At 44.4% G+C, this 16,463-nt stretch overlaps 1 protein-coding gene across 4 annotated transcripts in view; it reads left to right on the top strand.

Moving 5' to 3' along the window:
• Positions 1–16,463, top strand: part of fam13a (family with sequence similarity 13 member A) — an 83,038-nt gene that overhangs the window by 4,763 nt on the left and 61,812 nt on the right. For all 4 annotated transcript variants that reach the window (XM_065003878.1, XM_065003876.1, XM_065003879.1 and 1 more), the window contains exons 2-3: positions 5,336–5,546; positions 8,254–8,463. In XM_065003878.1, coding sequence (XP_064859950.1) covers positions 5,336–5,546; positions 8,254–8,463 — 421 coding nt within the window. The remainder of the gene's footprint in view (positions 1–5,335; positions 5,547–8,253; positions 8,464–16,463) is intronic.

Here is a 16,463-nt window from a genome sequence, read left to right as displayed (position 1 = left end):
GAGAGGGAGGAAGAGAAAGATATAGAGGAGGGGGAGAGAGAGATGGACAGAGACAGAGAAGGGGGGAGAGAGAGAAAGGTTAAAGAGTTGTATTTGATTGTGCCACTTTATAAGCTGAGTGAGTAGTACACTTATCCCTTACTCTAGGTCACTGTCTCAGTGAGTCACCAGTGTGTGTTTATATGTGTGCATTTGTGCGTGGCGTGCGTGCGTGTGTGTGTGTGTGTGCAGATTTAGGGGACATCTGCTTGCAACGGCTTGTGTTACTGACAGGCAGAGTAGCTCAGACAGGGCTTAGCTCTTAAACACCTGCGCAGGAGCACTACTGAAATACTACTACAGCTGTAGTACTGAGCCAACGTATAGAGATATACCGGAGACGTACCGGAGACGTACCGGAGACAATCTCCTTTGTCTTGCTCATGTTAAGGGAAAGGTTGTTGTCATGACACCACACTGCCAGGTCTCTGATCTCCTCCCTATAGGCTGTATCATCGTTGTTGGTGATCAGGCCTACCACCGTTGTATCGTCAGCAAACTTAAGGATGGTGTTGGAGTTGTGCTTGGCCACACAGTCGTAGGTGAACAGGGAGTATAGGAGGGGACTGAGCACGTACCCCTGAGGGGCCCCTGTGTTGAGGATCAACATGGTAGATGTTTTGTTGCCTACCCTCACCACCTGGGGCGGCCCATCAGGAAGTCCAGGATCCAGTTGCAAAGGGAGGTGTTTAGTCCCAGGATCCTTAGCTTAGTGATGAGCTTTGTGGGCTATATGGTGTTGAACACTGAGCTGTAGTCAATGAACAGCATTCCCACATAGGTGTTCCTTTTGTCCAGGTGGGAAAGGGCAGTGTGGAGTGTGATTGAGATTGCGTTACCTGTGGATCTGTTGAGCGGTAGGCAAATTGGAGGGGTCTAGGGTTTCTGGGATGATGGTGTTGATGTGAGGCCTGACCAGCCTTTCAAAGCATTTCATGGCTACCGACATGAATTGAGACATACTGGAGATCTACTGGAGACATTCTGGAGACATTCTTGAGACATTCTGGAGGTCTACTCGTACTGGAGACATACTGGAAATATTCCAAGTCTGACTATTTAATCCTCTATACAAGGGGTTCCCACACTTTTTCGCTCAGGCTCCCCTTCCAGCATTGGGTAACATCCTATTGTTTCTAACGCATTACTATTACATTATTCACTTTATAAAACAGCTCATATAAAATCTCTGTGTTCATTTCAAATTAATTAAATTAATTCCCAAAAATGTTCACCCTCCCTTGTAAGTGACAAGAACGTCAAAATATGTAACCAATTACAGAATAATCCCGTAATACATTCCTACTCCCTCGGAAGGCATCGCTAGGTGAGGTGTAACCACACCGTCAAGATGAAAGGGTAACTTCATTGTTAAAATGTCAAACTGGGAGACATAGTTATTATACAGTCCTCCTATCTGCTATCACCTTGCTCTAATCAAACTGTGAACCCTTAGAGCTGTGCGTGCCAATGTCAATGCCACGGTGTGTGTGTGTGTGAGAGAGAGAGAGAGAGAGAGAGAGGGGAGAGAGCCATCTCCGGACCCCAAAGGGATCGCAAAGGTGTGTGTGTGTGCGCCTGTTTGTGTGTGTACATGGGGTCCTAATGCTAAGGCATCTGTCATGGTACAGCTCCCCTCTCCGTAACTCTCTGAGCACCATCTGGGAGATGGGTCCCAAATAGCCCGGCTGAGATTATAGACGTATGTTTGAATCAGTGGAAGACGAATGGTTAAATCCAAAAGTGACATCAGGCCTTGGATGGTTGTGTCGAATTAGCCCGGTCCCATACATTGACCATATGAGTTGACAAGATAACACAAACAGATCTGGGACCAGGCTAGTGTTGAATGGATTGGGGATATGCAGAGATCAGTGTAATAGTGCTTCCCTTTACGACAGAGTCGTGATGGCTTTTGCCTGGAGTGTGTGGTAGTATTGTCATTTTGTTCGGCCGTGCTTGCTGCTGTGTTGTGTGCATATGCATAGACTCATTTAGTCACGTTACGTAGAAATGAAGTGTCCAGATAGAACGGGTAATAAATATTCTTTCTTATCTAGATGAACAGGTTCATAAAGAGTGTTTTAAATGAGTTATGCTTCTTGTGGAGGCACTTGACTACTACTTAATAACTACATAATACAATGATCCCATTGTGTCATACAGAGCCTCCCGTGTGATATGGTGAGGCTCCCCTCTCTTGCTCTCCTCTTTCTCTCTCTCTCTCTCCGTCTCGGTCTCTCTCTCTGTGTTCTGTCTCTTTTGAAGTGGTGCACTCCAGGGTGACTGGATGCCACATGCTCAGTTTGATGCTGTGACCAGCCAGTGTGTGAAACAAAGCCCTACTCTGATCCTGTGTAGAACAAAGAAGTAGTAGCTCCTCTGTTGTGATGCTGTTGGACCTTGATGTCAATCAACAAATGCATTACTGTAATCACATGTGTGCTAATGTCACACTTAGTTAGTTTAAGAGTTAGTTAGACTAAGAGTTTACACGGTACTATCAGTAATCTGATCCTATGAAAGGAGTGTGTGGCGAGTGTGAGTTAGAACAGGTGGCAAGTTTAGTGGGTCATAGTAGATAGCCAACAGCTGATGCAAATACACACGTACATACACACACACACACACACACACGTAAACACACAAGGCCTAATCTATCTCACAGTAACAAGTGTGTGTGTGTGTGTGTGTGTGTGTGTGTGTGTGTGTGTGTGTGTGTGTGTGTGTGTGTGTGTGTGTGTGTGTGTGTGTGTGTGTGTGTGTGTCTGTGCCAGGTCAACTCTATATGAGAAGCTTACATCGTTTGCACTCAGAGGGTGATGGGTTAACATGGGTATTTAGAAAATGAGTTTTTGTCTCACTGTATGGCCACTGTTTAGCCACTGTATAACCACTGTATAGTCACTGTATAACCACTGTATAACCATTGTATAACCAATGTATAGCCACTGTATAGCCACTGTATAACCACTGTATATCCACTGTATAGCCACTGTATAGCCATTGTATAACCACTGTATAACCATTGTATAGCCACTGTATAGCCACTGTATAGCCACTGTATAGCCACTGTATAGCCATTGTATAACCACTGTATAGCCACTGTATAGCCACTGTATAACCACTGTATAGCCATTGTATAACCATTGTACAGCCACTGTACAGCCACTGTATAACCACTGTATAGCCACTGTATAGCCATTGTAAAGCCACTGTATAGTCACTGTATAACCACTATATAACCACTGTACAGCCACTGTATAACCACTGTACAGCCACTGTATAACCACTGTATAGCCACTGTATAACCACTATATAGCCACTGTATATCGAATGTATAGCCACTGTATAACCACTGTATAACCACTGTATAGCCACTGTATAGAGACTGTATAACCACTATATAACCACTGTATAGAGACTGTATAACCACTATATAACCACTGTACAGCCACTGTATAACCACTGTACAGCCACTGTATAACCACTGTATAGCCACTGTATATCAAATGTATAGCCACTGTATAACCACTGTATAACGAATGTATAGCCACTGTATAACCACTGTATAACCACTGTATAGCCACTGTATAGAGACTGTATAACCACTATATAACCACTGTATAGAGACTGTATAACCACTGTATAGCCACTGTATAGCCACTGTATAGAGACTGTATAACCACTATATAACCACTGTACAGCCACTGTATAACCACTGTATAGCCACTGTATATCAAATGTATAGCCACTGTATAACCACTGTATAACCACTGTATAGCCACTGTATAGAGACTGTATAACCACCATATAACCACTGTATAGAGACTGTATAGCCACTGTATAGCCACTGTATAACCACTGTATAGAGACTGTATAACCACTATATAACCACTGTATAGACTGTACAGCCACTGTATAACCACTGTATAGCCACTGTATAACCACTGTATAACCACTATATAACCACTGTACAGCCACTGTATATAGAATGTATAGCCACTGTATAACCACTATAACCACTGTATAACCACTGTATAGCCACTGTATAGCCACTGTATAGCCACTGTATAACCACTGTATAGAGACTGTATAACCACTATATAACCACTGTATAGACTGTATAGCCACTGTATAGCCACTGTATAACCACTGTATAGAGACTGTATAACCACTGTATAACCACTGTATAGAGACTGTATAACCACTGTATAGCCACTGTATAGCCACTGTATAACCACTGTATAGCCACTGTATAACCACTGTATAGAGACTGTATAACTACTGTATAACCCCTGTATAGCCACTGTATAACCACTGTATAGCCACTGTATAACCACTGTATAGCCATTGTATAACCACTGTATAGCCACTGTATAGCCACTGTATAACCACTGATAACAATATGTATCTGTCATTACTATCTCTTGCATGCTTGAGTTTCAGTTCAATTTATATTGACATTCTACTTCCCTAGACTGTTTTAAAATGTGTACACAACTAATTCATTCATAGATTAAGTATTTTTTTAAGGAACGTGTGCACAACATAGTACATATAGTGCCTTCAGAAAGTATTCACACCCCTTGACTTATTCCACATTGTGTTTTGTCACAGCCTGAATATAAAATGGAGGGGTATGAATGCTTTCTGAAGGCACTGAATAAAACACAGGAAAATAACGCCTTTGGGTCAGGGAGTGTTGACCCCATAGAACCCCACAGAATGAATTCTGTTTCTATGGTTTACCCTATGACTTAATGCAAGCTCTACATGTATAATGTAGAAAGTAAACAGACTCTTGACAACAGATGGATTTCCAGCCTCTTTCCTTTCTATCAATATATCCCAAGCTGTCAAGCCCAGCTTGCAGTCCACTTCAGTGTGTGTGTGTGTGTGTGTGTATGTGTGTATTTGTGTGCGTGTGTTTGTGTGTGCATACCAGCTCTCTTCTCACTCACTGCTTGCCTCGGTCTTCACCCCTCCCCTCAGCCACAGGTGCATGGTAACCAAAGCCTTGTCGTAGCAACCGGTACACAGCCCAAACCCCTCCCCTTTCCCTTCTCTTCTCCCAACACTAACTCTCTCCCAACTTCTCTGTGTGTCGGCTTGTGTGTGTGTGGCCCTTTCCAAAGGGTCCCTCCATCCCTTCCACACAGTAACTGACTCTGTGCCCGTGCCAAGGCAGAAGAGGGCATCCCCAGCCCCTATGGAGGTGCCGGACATGGCAGTGCCCACAGTACCAGTAGTACCCGTTGCTGACTGCTGCTCTCTGCTGTGTTCCTATCTCCAGCACAACAAGGCTGCGGTACAGATCAAGCAAGACATGAAGAAGATGGTCCAGTTGCCCATGCTGAGGGGGACCTCCAGGGGACCTCGAGGAGTGGAGGCCAGTGGCGGTAGGCTGTTCGGCGTGTCCCTGCTGGAGCTCAGGGAGCTGGGCCTCGTGAAGGATGGCGTGCCCCTGGTGGTGCGGAGCATGGTAGAGTTCCTCCGAGAACATGGTGAGCTGAGGAGGTTGGGGGTCAGGGGGGTGAGAGCAGATGTGGGGATAGGACGGTCTTTAATGTTTCTATACACAGTCATTTTCTAATGGTCATTCTGCATCCATTTTGATTCTGAAGTAGTTGTAGGGATGGCTCGATTTTGTTAGCGAGACTAACTTGTTATTATTAACAAACAAGTTAATACGATCAGTTTTTTTCTGACTTGCTTGATTTCCTAGATTTTATCAACTTGAAATCCACTGTAAATAGACGGGAGTGATAGCTGCTACTGTGATAGCCACATCCATAGATATAGAACTCTGCTTTATACTGTATCTATGACCACAGCTATCTTTCTCTGGCATTGAGTCAATAACCCACCTGATTGCTGTCAAGACAACACAAGGTTAACAATGACAGTGTTAGCCCTCAGTCCAAAGTCAGTGTTCACTGGCTAGTTACGCTTTGTATAAGTCATCTCAATGCAAAATCATGTGTTACATTTTAACATCCACTGTACCTTTGCCTCACGACTCATATAATAATTTATGACACCTTGTTTTTTATTTATCTTCCTATTATAAAAAGACCATGTCATTACTTATTAGACTGCCAACTGTAGGCTTTGTGTTGTGTAAAACCACATTTTACACAACTTGACATCAGGTGTTAGTGTTATGATTTGCAAACGTGTCATTTGATTGGTATAAATACAAATACAAGTTCCATACCATGATAGACTTATCCTTGGTTTGTTCTGTACTCACATCTTGCTATCAAATGGTCTATTTAGCCCTTCTAGTAGTAATTCCATTGTTTCCCCACTAGAGGTCAGCGTAGGTCTATGATACAGCAGTAGGACGTCTTCTTCATGACCACATGACGCCCTCTCACAAACTCAGCACACCTCATACATTGGGCCTTGCACATAGTATTTGTGGGTGTGGTTGAATAATTAGACTATTCAGGTCACGCATTGTTGTGATTAGGAAATAGGAGGGAGACAGGAGCACATGCCATGTGGATAAAGACAGAGGGTATTGTTTTTTGGTAACTGTTTTTGTTTATTTATTTTTTTACATTTTTAGTTAGGTGATAGTAAATGTGCCTGTAACGAGCGTTTCTTAATTACATTTCAATCTCTGGTTTAAAGGATTTGTTCTCTGCAGTGTTGCCATTGCAGCCCACTGGTCTGGTAGCATTCGGTAGGATGTGCAACGTTTTGGAACGTTCAGAAAAATATTCTACAGTATGTACAGCAAAAATGTCTTTCTGACATGTAGCATAACTGCATGTGGCCCTGTAGACTGTTCACAACAACACCAGAGCAACGCTTAATGCCGAGTAATTCCAGAAACTTCTGTCCAATTTAATAAAGTATAACTCACATGGCTGAAGCGGCAGGTAGCCTCGCGGTTAGCGCGTTGGCCCAGTAACCGAAAGGTCACTAGTTCAAATCCTAGCGCCGACAAGGTGAAACATCTGTTGATGTGAGGAGCAAGGCATTTACATTTACATTTAAGTCATTTAGCAGACGCTCTTATCCAGAGCGACTTGCTCCAGGGTCACTGTTGATAATGGTTGACCCTAGCTGTGACCCCCCCCTCTCTGAGGGTGTCTCAGGGGGAGCTGGGATATGCAAAAAAAAGTCCTTTCTAATTCACACATGCATATAAAACACACTTGTACATTTGTGAAATAGGACAAATATAAGCACCCACCAAATGAATGCATTCATTATTGTCACGCATCAACTTGACCCTTTGTCACCAGTGTGTGTGCAGCAATGTTCAGTGATCCAGAGAGACTCTCCAAGTTGACCATGAAAGGTTCCACTCCCTGTCAATATCTGGGAGTGGTATGGTTGTGTTATGTTACTGGATATAGTGTGCACACTGTTTACCATGGGGGAGAGCAGGGATCTCCAACCCTGTTCCTGAAGAGATACTGCATCCTGTAGGTTTTCACTCCAACCCTAATCTAGCGCACCTGATTCTAATAATTAGCTGGTTGATAAACTCAATCAGGTTAGTTACAACTGGGGTTGGAGTGAAAACCTACAGGAGGGTGTCTCTCCAGGAACAGGGTTGGAGTTAACCTACAGGAGGGTAGCTCTCCAGGAACAGGGTTGGAGTTAACCTACAGGAGGGTGTCTCTCCGGGAACAGGGTTGGAGTTAACCTACAGGAGGGTAGCTCTCCAGGAACAGGGTCGGAGTGAAAACCTACAGGAGGATAGCGCTCCAGGAACAGGGTTGGAGAGCCCCGGGGTAGAGTAATGTCTTAATTAGGTGTCCAAGAAACATAAAACAAACATTCTGCCATCAGTAGAAGAGATTGACTGTCCCTCTCTTTTTCTCCTCCCCAACATCTCCTTTGTCTGGTTACTCCCCCAACCTCTCCTTTGTCTGGTTACTCCCCCAACCTCTCCTTTGTCTGGTTACTCCCCCAACCTCTCCTTTGTCTGGTTACTCCCCCAACCTCTCCTTTGTCTGGTTACTCCCCCAACCTCTCCTTTGTCTGGTTACTCCCCCAACCTCTCCATCTTGCTGTTTGCATCTTCTTTTCTATTCCTTCCACATTCCCCCTCTTACTTTACTCTCGCCATCCCTGTCCCTCGTCACCCCCCTTTTCACTGTGCTTCTCTACCCCTCTCTCCACCTGCCATCATTTCCAATCCTCCACATCCCTCTATCTCGCCCCTCTCTCTTCTCTCTCCATCCCCAGCTCTTCATCATGAGGGTCTGTTCAGGGTCAACGGTAATGTACGGGCGGTGGAGGGGCTGAAACAGCGGCTGGAGAACGGTGAGGACGTGGACTTCCTGGTTGAGGCGGATGTGTGTACAGTGGCCAGCTTGTTCAAACAGTACCTCAGGGACCTGCCAGAAGGCCTGGTAGACTCCACCGTACAGCCTGCCCTTATAAAGCAGCACCAGGGTGAGAAATGTTACTGTTTGGAATAATACAATGTGCGTGTGTCTATAAACTGTGAAGGAACTTGTCCTTTGGGGCATAATTGTCAGATAATGATGACCGATTTGATCATAGTCTGTCAACAGTGCTCTACTCTAGGGTCTTTGACCATGACTGTCTCCATTCACAACATTAGAATGGTGATAGCCCACTTCTCTAGTCATATGACTATCATACCATGTACTGTATTCCCATTCTCACATCAGTGATCATTCCCTTAACCATGGTGTCGAGGTCACAAATGAACGGTAATGACACATAGTCATTATCATTAAGCAGCATAATCATTCTCAAGCGGTGCTTCCATCGTTACCAGATACTACATACCACACCAGTGTAATCAGTGTTATCGTTCTTCTACAGAGATACTATCAGAACAATCTACAGCTAAGAATACAAGTTGGCACTCGCCCTAAACCATTTCCCAATCCCACCTATAAATCCTGCAGCTCTTCGCCAGTGTTCTACGTATCTAGATCACGGTTCTGACTTCTGATTCGCTGAAAACAGGCTATGTTTACTTGTCTGCATGGGTCACTGGCTGGCCCTTACACTGTGCAGGAGACAGGAGTTTACCTTTAACACAGAAGAAGTGTCTGGGCCACGGGACTGTATGTCACAGACCAGACCAGACCAGACCAGACCAGACAGAATCCCCACAGAGACAAGGAGACAGACAGACAGACAGACAGACAGACATTCACTGACTCAGGCAGTGGAAAGGCGGAGAGACAGGGGATGCATTGGCTTCAGCTCGGAGTCCTTCTTCAGACTCCTCAGTCCTTACAGTGTATATTATAAGTCCATATATGGTCAAGCCAGTCCCATGCCTGTCACAGACTGTACTGGCCTTACTCTGGTCTTAACTCACCTCCATGATGATCTAGTTCAAGCTGGATGATGGAAAGGGAAGGGACTCTCGTCCCTGTTCCAAATGGTTCCATATTCCATATGTAGTGCACTCATTTTGACGTAATCTCTGTTTTGGTCAAATTGCTCTGGTCAAAAGTAGTGCACTATATAGGGAATAGGGTGCCATTTGGGGCATAGACTGTGTTTTGGTTCAAAGTGACTTGTGGTTGTCAGAGATGACAGAGAGTGTATATTATAAACGTTTTGGATGAATGGGAATATTTGTCATGGCTTGGTGCCAGAGGATGCATTAAGAGAGTGTGGGCCTGGCTGGGTACAAGTCAATGAAGAAGCAGGACTTGGATTGGTGAGAAAAATAACTATGTGATTGGTTCAAGTCCTGGTGCCAAGGTACAGGAAAGTGTTAAACTGAGGGAGGGAATAAAGAAGTGAGGGATGGATGAGCAGACAGCAGGAGAGCATGACCGTTACGATCGTCGATGGAAGGATCAAACCAAGGTGCAGCGTGGTAGGCGTACATTTTAATTTATTAAATGAACACCGAAAAAACAACAAATACAAAAACGAAACGTAACGTCTAGTTGGGCTAAACAGCACAGTACCAAAAACAAGATCCCACAAACTACAGGTGGAAAAATGCTGCCTCAGAGACAATGATAGACAGCTGCCTCTGATTGGGAACCATACCCAGCCAACAAAGAAATATAAAACATAGATTGCCCACCCTAGTCACACCCTGACCTAACCAAATAGAGAATAAAAAGGATCTCAAAGGTCAGGGCGTGACCATTTAATTTTTTATTTGATTTCACCTTTATTTAACCAGGTTGAGAACAAGTTTTTATTTACAATTGCCACTTGGCCAAGATAAAGTAAAGCAGTTCGACACATACAACAACACAGAGTTACACATGGAGTAAAACAAACATACAGTCAATAATACAGTAGAAAAATAAGCATATATACAATGTGAGCAAATTAGGTGAGATAAGGCAAGAAAAAGGCCATGGTGGCGAAGTAAATACAATATAACAAGTACAACACTGGAATGGTAGATTTGCAGTGGAAGAATGTGCAAAGAAGTGAGAGAAATAATAGGGTGCTAAATAATTAACAGTAGGGGGAGAGGTAGTTGTTTGGGCTAAATTATAGATTGGTTATGTACAGGTGCAGTAATCTGTGAGCTGCTCTGAAAGCTGGTGCTTAACGCTAGTGAGGGAGATGTGCTTCCAGTTTCAGAGATTTATGTAGTTCGTTCCAGTCATTGGCAGCAGAGAACTGGAAGGAGAGGCGGCCAAAGGAAGAATTGGTTTTGGGGGTGACCAGAGAGATATACCTGCTGGAGCGCGTGCTACAGGTGGGTGCTGCTATGGTGACCAGCGAGCTGAGATAAGGGGGGAGTTTACCTAGCAGGGTCTTGTAGATGACCTGGAGCCAGTGGGTTTGGTGACGAGTATGAATCGAGGGCCAGCCAACGAGAGCGTACAGGTCGCAGTGGTGGGTTGTATATAGGGCTTTGGTGACAAAACGGATGGCACTGTGATAGACTGCATCCAATTTATTGAGTAGGGTATTGGAGGCTATTTTGTATATGACATCGCCAAAGTCGAGGATCGGTAGGATGGTCAGTTTTACAAGGGTATGTTTGGCAGCATGAGTGAAGGATGCTTTGTTGCGAAATAGGAAGCCAATTCTAGATTTTACTTTTGATTGGAGATGTTTGATGTGAGTCTAGAAGGAGAGTTTACAGTCTAACCAGACACCTAGGTATTTGTAGTTGTCCACATATACTAAGTCAGAACCGTCCAGAGTAGTGATGTTGCACGGGCGGGCAGGTGCAGGCAGTGATCGGTTGAAGATCATGCATTTAGTTTTACTTGTATTTAAGAGCAATTGGAGGCCACGGAAGGAGAGTTGTATGGCATTGAAGCTCGACTGGAGGGTTGTTAACACAGTGTCCAAAGAAGGGCCAGAAGTATACAGAATGGTGTAGTCTGCGTAGAGGTGGATCAGAGACTCACCAGCAGCAAGAGCGACATCATTGATGTATACAGAGAAGAGTCGGTCCAAGAATTGAACCCTGTGGCACCCCCATAGACTGCCAGAGGCCCGGACAACAGGCCCTCCGATTTGACACACTGAACTCTATTAGAGAAGTAGTTGGTGAACCAGGCGAGGCAATAATTTCAGAAACCAAGGCTATCGAGTCTGCCGATGAGGATGTGGTGATTGACAGAGTCGAAAGCCTTGGCCAGGTCAATGAATACGGCTGCACAGTATTGTTTCTTATCGATGGCAGTTAAGATATCGTTTAGGACCTTGAGCGTGGCTGAGGTGCACCCATGACAAGCTCTGAAACCAGATTGCATAGCAGAGAAGGTATGGTGGGATTCGAAATGGTAGGTAATCTGTTTGTTGACTTGGCTTTCGAGGACCTTAGAAAGGCAGGGTAGGATAGATATAGATATAGGTCTGTAGCAGCTGCTTTCCAATCTTTGGGAATCTCAGATGACACGAAAGAGAGTGTGAACAGGCTAGTAATAGGGGTTGCAACAATTTCTGCAGATAATTTTTGAAAGAAAGGGTCCAGATTGTCTAACCTGGCTGATTTGTAGGGGTCCAGATTTTGCAGCTCTTTCAGAATATGAGCTGACTGGATTTGGGAGAAGGAGAAATGGGGAAGGCTTGGGCGAATTGATGTGGGGGGTGCAGTGCTGTTGACCGGGGTAGGGGTAGCCAGGTGGAAAGCATGGCCAGCCGTAGAAAAATGCTTATTGAAATTCTCAATTATAGTGGATTTATCGGTGGTGACAGTGTTTCCTATCCTCAGTGCAGTGGGCAACTGGGAGGAGGTTTTCTTATTCTTCATGGACTTTACAGTGTCCCAGAGCTTTTTTGAGTTTGTGTTGCAGGAATCAAATTTGCTTGAAAAAGCTAGTCTTGGATTTTCTAACTGTCTGTGTATATTGGTTTCTAGCTTCCCTGAAAAGTTGCATATCACGGGGGCTGTTCGATGCTAATGCAGAATGCCATAGGATGTTTTTGTGTTGGTTATGGGCAGTCAGGTCTGGAGAGAACCAAGGGCTATATGTGTTCCTGGTTCTAAATTTCTTGAATGGGGCATGCTTAGGCATTTAAAAAAACTGACGGGATGAGATCAATATCCTTCCAGGATACCCCGGCCAGGTCGATTAGAAAGGCCTGCTCGCTGAAGTGTTTCAGGGAGCGTTTGACAGTGATGAGTGGAGGTCATTTGACCGCTGACCCATTACAGATGCAGGCAATGAGGTAGTGATCGCTGAGATCTTGGTTTAAAACAGCAGAGGTGTATTTAGAGGGCAAGTTGGTTAGGATGATATCTATGAGGGTGCCAGTGTTTACGGCTTTGGGGTGGTACCTGGTAGGTTCATTGATAATTTGTGTGAGATTGAGGGCTTCAAGCTTAGATTGTAGGATGGCTGGGATGGGATGTTAAGCATGTTCCAGTTTAGGTCGTCTAGCAGCACGAGCTCTGAAGATAGTTGGGGGGCAAGCAGTTTACATATGGTGTCCAGAGCACAGCTGGGGGCAGAGGGTGGTCTATAGCAGGCGGCAACAGTGAGAGACTTGTTTTTAGAGGTGGATTTTTAAAAGTAGAAGTTCAAATTGTTTGGGTACAGACCTGGATAGTAGGACAGAACTCTGCAGGCTATCTTTGTAGTAGATTAGATTGCAACACCGCCCACTATGGCCATTCTATCTTGTCTGAAAATGTTGTTGTTAGGGATGGAGATTTCAGAATTTTTGGTGGTCTTCCTTAAGCCAGGTTTCAGACACGGCTAGAACATACGGGTTGGCAGAGTGTGCTAAAGCAGTGAATAAAACAAACTTAGGGAGGAGGCTTCTAATGTTAACATGCATGAAACCAAGGCTATTACGGTTATACAAGTCATCAAAAGAGAACGCCTGGGGAATAGGAGTGGAGCTAGGCACTGCAGGGCCTGGATTCACCTCTACATCACCAGATGAGGAGTAGAATAAGGGTACGGCTAAAAACTATGAGAATTGGTCTTCTAGAACGTCCGGGACAGAGAGTAAAAGGTTTCTGGAGGTGATAAAATAGCTTCAAGGTATAATGTACAGACAAAGGTATGGTAGGATGTGAATACAGTGGAGGTAAACCTAGGTATTGAGTGATGATGAGAGAGATATTGTCTCTAGAAACATCATTGAAACCAGGTGATGTCATCACATGTGTGGGTGGTGGAACTGAAAGGTTGGAGAAGGTATAATGAGCAGGACTAGAGGCTCTACAGTGAAATAAGCCAATAAACACTAACCAGAACAGCAATGGACAAGGCATATTGACATTAAGAAGAGGCATGTTTAGTCGAGTGATCATAAGGGTCCAGTGAGTAGTGAGGTTGGTTGGGGTAACGGCGATTCAGACAGCTAGCCGGGCCATCGGTAGCAAGCTAGCATAGGATGGAGGTCTGTTTTTAGCCACCTCATGCGTTTCCGTCGGTAGATTAGTGGGGTTCTGTGTGGTAGAGGGGATCAATCCAAATGGCAAAATAGATATAGTTATAGTGACCCAAGAAAAATTGTCTGATAGACCTATTCAGATAGCAGCTGATAAGACAGCTAACGATTAGCGGGTAACGTCGCGGCAGAGGGGCCAGTTGGATAACTCCCTCGGGCAGATAACGTCGGTAGTCCAGTCGTGAAGGCCCGGTGGGGCTCCGCATTGGCAGTAAAACGGGTCCGGATAGGTGATTGTAGCCCAGGAGTGGCTGATGGAACTCTTCAGCTGGCTAGCTCTGGAATAATTGATGTTTGCTCCGGGATCGACGTAAGCCAATAGTCACACGGATAGCAGCTCTCTAGCTGCGAGATCCAGGTGTAAATGTCCAGAGCTTGCGGTTGAAATCCGGGGATATGGAGAGAAAAATAGGTCCGGTATATTCTGGTCTGAGTCGCGTTGTACAAAACTGGCGATAGCTTTTCGAGCTAAAGGATAGCTGATGACCACAAACCGTGGTTAGCTGAATACTAACCTTAGCCAGTAAACTGGCTAGCTTCTATTGTGGATTTCAGATTTGAGGTAAATAATACTTTTTAAAATTTTTATTGGTGGCGGGTTGCAGGAGATTGTTTTGAAGTTGAGTTTTTGGAAAAGAAAATATATAAAAGATATGCGAAGACAGATGTAAATATATATATATACACGGGACACGACAAGACGAGGACAAAGGACGCCTGACTGCTATGCCATCTTGGTATTTAATGACAAAACAATGAATGACAAAAAGATGGGGTAGATGCATTGGCCAAAAGATGCATCCCCATCGGAATGATAGAACGATAGATACGACAGAAAGATGGAAAACATTTGGACAGGACACACGGATCTATTTTATGCCCCCCAGAGAGGTGGAGGGTGATCTGAATGTTCCCGCTCTCTGTGTGTGTCGTGTGTTGTTGGAATGACCACAGATGATGCATCATGGGTGCCAGGAAACCCATCTAAAAACCCAGTGTGGGTTGGCTGACATTTTACTGCCCTGGCAGGTAATGTCACCCATTAGCAGATTGCAATGTTCGACGCGACCGCATGTGACAGGTTTGCCACGTGAGGGACTTTTCTGCTACGTGACTGCCATGGCAACGATAAAGCAGTTACAATATTCTGGATTGTGATTAATTTTATTGTGAATATTCAGTTTATGGTTGGTCAATATTCACTATTTAGCCTCAATCTCAAGCTTCCTCTCTTTGTCAGGCCGAAATTCTTTGATATTGTTTATCTGGTTACTGATGATATGTCTTACCTTGGAGAAATGAAGGGAAATGTGCGAAGTGGTCACTATCATAGACACCAATAGAGACATGTTAGTGATAGCGGTCACTAGTCTGAGATTAGGGTCAGTCTATTTTGTTATGTGGTAGAAAATGACAGTGGATCAACTGAGTAACTCTATGGTCATATAATACCCAGGAACAAGCCTGTGTCTGGGTGGTCTTGGCAGAGTGAAGGGCTGACGTCTCCATCTGATCCCACTTCACCTCTCCCCACACACACACACACTCACATGCACGCAAGGGAGCGTACACACACACACACACACATCTCTGAACTTCACCTCACCAGACATGCAACAGCTGTGAGTGCTTTCAGAGCTCCTGATTCCCTCCTGCTGTGTACACACACACACACGCCTTACTCAAGACCAGTAGGTATGTCCCTGTATCCACCCCTGACCCAAATATGAATCCTGACTGGCATCATTATGTTTTCACTGCCTTTTTAATTTTAATATTTTATTTAACCTTTATTTAACTAGGCAAGTCAGTTAAGAACAAATTCTTATTTACAATGACAGCCTACCCCGGCCAAACCCTAGCCCGGGCAGTGCTGGGCCAATTGTGCGCCACCCTATGGGACTCCAATCACGGCCATTTGTGATACATCCTGTAATCGAACCAGGGTCTGTAGTGACGCCTCTAGCACTGAGATGCAGTGCCTTAGTCCGCTGCGCCACTCGGCTAAGGTATTGATGCTAAGGTATTACCAGCATCGTGGTCATAGATTATACATTTAGAGCAGGTGTGTGCGTCATTCTCTTTCAAATATCAATGTGCGTCTAGGGTGTTAGTAGGCTTATTTTCAATTGGACACACTTGACCTTAAGCCGAAAGGCCACGACTCTCAGAACCCAAAACCAAAGCTTGTGTGTGTACTTGTTTTGTCAGTCATGATAGACTAATTATTATTTACAGATTATAAAGTAGGTCATGTGAGCTAAGTTATTATTAAAAAACATGATCATGCCAATGCATTGGTATCTGGGTTAATAATCGTATTTTCTCCTTCTCATCAACAAAGTGGAGCATCGCTTCAAAGTCCAGTACTCTCAAAATGCCTTCCAATCTTTTAATTGTTGATAATGTTGTTTCTACATGTTTGTGGTTTCCTTCTAGGTGTGCAGCTGTTCAACCAAAGCACAACACAGTCTCTCCCCTCTCCTATAATGTCTAGAATAGAATACAATTACCTGAGTTAGCAGTCACTCTTATCCAGAGCAATTAACAGGGGCAATTGGGGTTAAGTG

Source organism: Oncorhynchus nerka, linkage group LG18 (genome assembly GCF_034236695.1).
Source record: "Oncorhynchus nerka isolate Pitt River linkage group LG18, Oner_Uvic_2.0, whole genome shotgun sequence".
NCBI lineage: Eukaryota > Metazoa > Chordata > Actinopteri > Salmoniformes > Salmonidae > Oncorhynchus > Oncorhynchus nerka.
This window is presented reverse-complemented; position numbering and strand designations above follow the sequence as displayed.